Source organism: Chrysochloris asiatica, unplaced genomic scaffold (assembly GCF_000296735.1).
Source record: "Chrysochloris asiatica unplaced genomic scaffold, ChrAsi1.0 scaffold00375, whole genome shotgun sequence".
Lineage (NCBI taxonomy): Eukaryota > Metazoa > Chordata > Mammalia > Afrosoricida > Chrysochloridae > Chrysochloris > Chrysochloris asiatica.
The window spans coordinates 262026-264612 of NW_006408893.1; the positions used below are offsets into that span (position 1 = coordinate 262026).

The following is a 2587-nucleotide window of genomic DNA, read 5'->3' on the forward strand; positions in this document are numbered from 1 at the left end:
TTAGTAGTGAGTGCTATATACCTTTAAAATATTATCTATATGAGACCAAATGGTCAATAATTATTGTAAATCAAAGGTTAAGTATAAAGGGACAGGGTAATCAGATTACTGGAAATAAAACATCCAGAATGAAATTAATGAAAATGTTGACAAATTATAAAAAATGTAACCAGTGTCAATGATCAATTTGTGTAGCAATTATTAAAAGGAAACCTAACTTATTTGTAAACTTTCACTAAGCTCACAAAAACATATATATATATTTTTCAAAATTGGCACAAAGTTATATGCTTCTTTATGTTTTGGGGGAAATTGAATTTAAGTGAGGAATTTGAAAATTCAGTTTCTTTCTTCGAGGATAGCTTTCACTTTGGACTTGGGTTCTTATTGACCTCAGCATGTAGTTCAATTATTCTGATATTTTAAAAACACATTAATTGTCTTGAAGACCAGCCTGGAGCAGCTAGAGGAACAGAAGATACTTCTTGAAAGAAAGACCAGCAGGAAAACACAAAAACAAAAATGGCAGTCTGATTGGCTACTACAAGAACAAGCAAGTTGATCATCAGGGAGTTATCAAGGCAAGCAATCAAGTCCCTTCAGGACAAAGCCCCTCCCAAGACTGAAACTCAAAGGGAATATGTGAGCAGGCACGTAAGCTTGCTGGTGACCATGTTGGTCTACTGATTAGTGGAAGTTGGAGAAAAGTATCAATGAAGAGGTAGACTGAGTCCGACCAAGTTACATAGACCCCCATCGACCTGGAGTATGGTAAGAGCTGGTTGGCCTGAAGTATGGTGAGATCTGGGGACTCCTGAGCACATGGACAAGGACATGGCCAGGGAGGGCTAGAGCTGAGAGTGAAGCATCCAGCTGATATGAAGTGAAAGGATATGCACAAGTTTGCCCAAACTTGCAGATAGTGCCTATTAGACCTAGCTTCAATGGCTGGATGTTCAGAACCTGACTAGAGGAAGGAAAAGAGGGGGATTTTTTTTTTTTTTAAGAAAACAAGTGTAAATTTGCTACAACCTGATGAACTTGACCTATATTTATGGATATAATAGCTTAAAATACCAACCAAGAGAGAAATAATCTTTACAGCAAGGATCATTCCCATCCCCTCTGTACACAGGGTTGATAGGGATGGGCTACTTAGACATGGGCTACTTAAAATGGGGGAGTTGTAAAGGCACAAAGTAACTGGTTTACAAGTTTTCAAGAGGGAGTTTGGATTCAGAGTGTGTGGGGGAAGGTAGAATCCCCACTGAGTTGTTTTCATCCTATCTAGACAGGTCTGGTGAAAGGAGATGGGGACAAGACTCTCATGATTCAGTAGTGACTAATTGTTATCATGATTAATTGTGATTGTAGTAAAAAGGGGTGAGTGGTCGATTTTACAGTCCTGGAGTAGAGGACCCTGGGACCATCAAGGGATAAGAACGGGAATGGAGTGTGGGGCCATACCCAGAGAAGCAGCGGTGCCAGAGATGGAGGCAGAGATGATGACATGGAGAGACAGAGCAGCTGAGGACTCTAGACTCATGGAGGGAGATGGTATGTAGGCTGATGGCCAGGGGGCAGGCTTGCAGGGTGTGCCCTTTGGCTGTTTGAATGATTGTATATTCCTGAGTGTTTTGGTGCACATCAAAAACAAAGAACAAAAATCCCCAGAGGGGAAGCAAATACTATTGAGTGATGAAGCATGCAGGGGATTGTAATCATTGCAATGAAACAAATACTATAGGATGAGTGTAAAACTGATGATCCCCACCCCCCATGTAAACTATCACTCAATTCACAATAAAAACATTTTTAAAAAATGAATTCTCTCTTGAAAGCCTCTCAAGGATACTCTTCTAAATCATATTCTCTAGGGAGACTCATTTTTATAATAGTCTTCTACCTAAAATCAGCTGTTTTATACTAGCCGTCCCCACTCCCCAGCACCACCATCAGTGGGTTGGTAGAAAGTGTTTGCATGAGTTATCTTCAGCACCTTTAGTGAATTTCCATATACACTTTGGGATCAAAGGAGGCTTGGGGAATCTTATGCGCCCCAAAAACAATAAGTGGTTGTGGCAATTCTCCTTTTCATCTAGGCCCCACCCCCCATTCCTGCCATTCAATTGTAAATATTACTTACACAAAAGCTGTGGCAAAGGTTCCTACAACTGCCTTCTGCCAAGGCGACGTGAGATAGATCAATTGTTTCAAAGTGTGCAAACTGGAAAAAATTAAGAGGGAGAAGACCCATTCTGGTTAATGAAGCAAGGAAATATTAGAAGGCTAAACAAACAAACAAACAAAAAAGCACACACACCCACTATTAGGAATTGTTGACAGTCATGAGCCAATGAATTCTTTGCCTAGAGTGTTGGGATTTGTTTAGCATCATGATTATTTTTTTCTTTTTTTGATAAATCATGTGACAAAGAAAAAAAATTTTATCAAAATACATCTCTTTCCAAAATGTTTATATGAATTTATAGAAAGGCTTGGGTTATTCAAGTGAAAATTATCCAAATATAAATGTTTATGTTGACAAAGATAATGGGATATGGTCAACCTAGAGACCTGAAGAAGC

At 39.2% G+C, this 2587-nt stretch overlaps 1 protein-coding gene across 1 annotated transcript in view; it reads right to left on the reverse strand.

Annotated features, from left to right (window-relative positions):
* DGKK (diacylglycerol kinase, kappa) overlaps positions 1-2257 on the reverse strand; it is a 101580-nt gene extending 99323 nt beyond the window's left edge. Inside the window, exon 1 of the mRNA XM_006876355.1 lies at positions 2147-2257. Coding sequence (XP_006876417.1) covers positions 2147-2257 — 111 coding nt within the window. The remainder of the gene's footprint in view (positions 1-2146) is intronic.
* Positions 2258-2587: the final 330 nt, after the last annotated feature.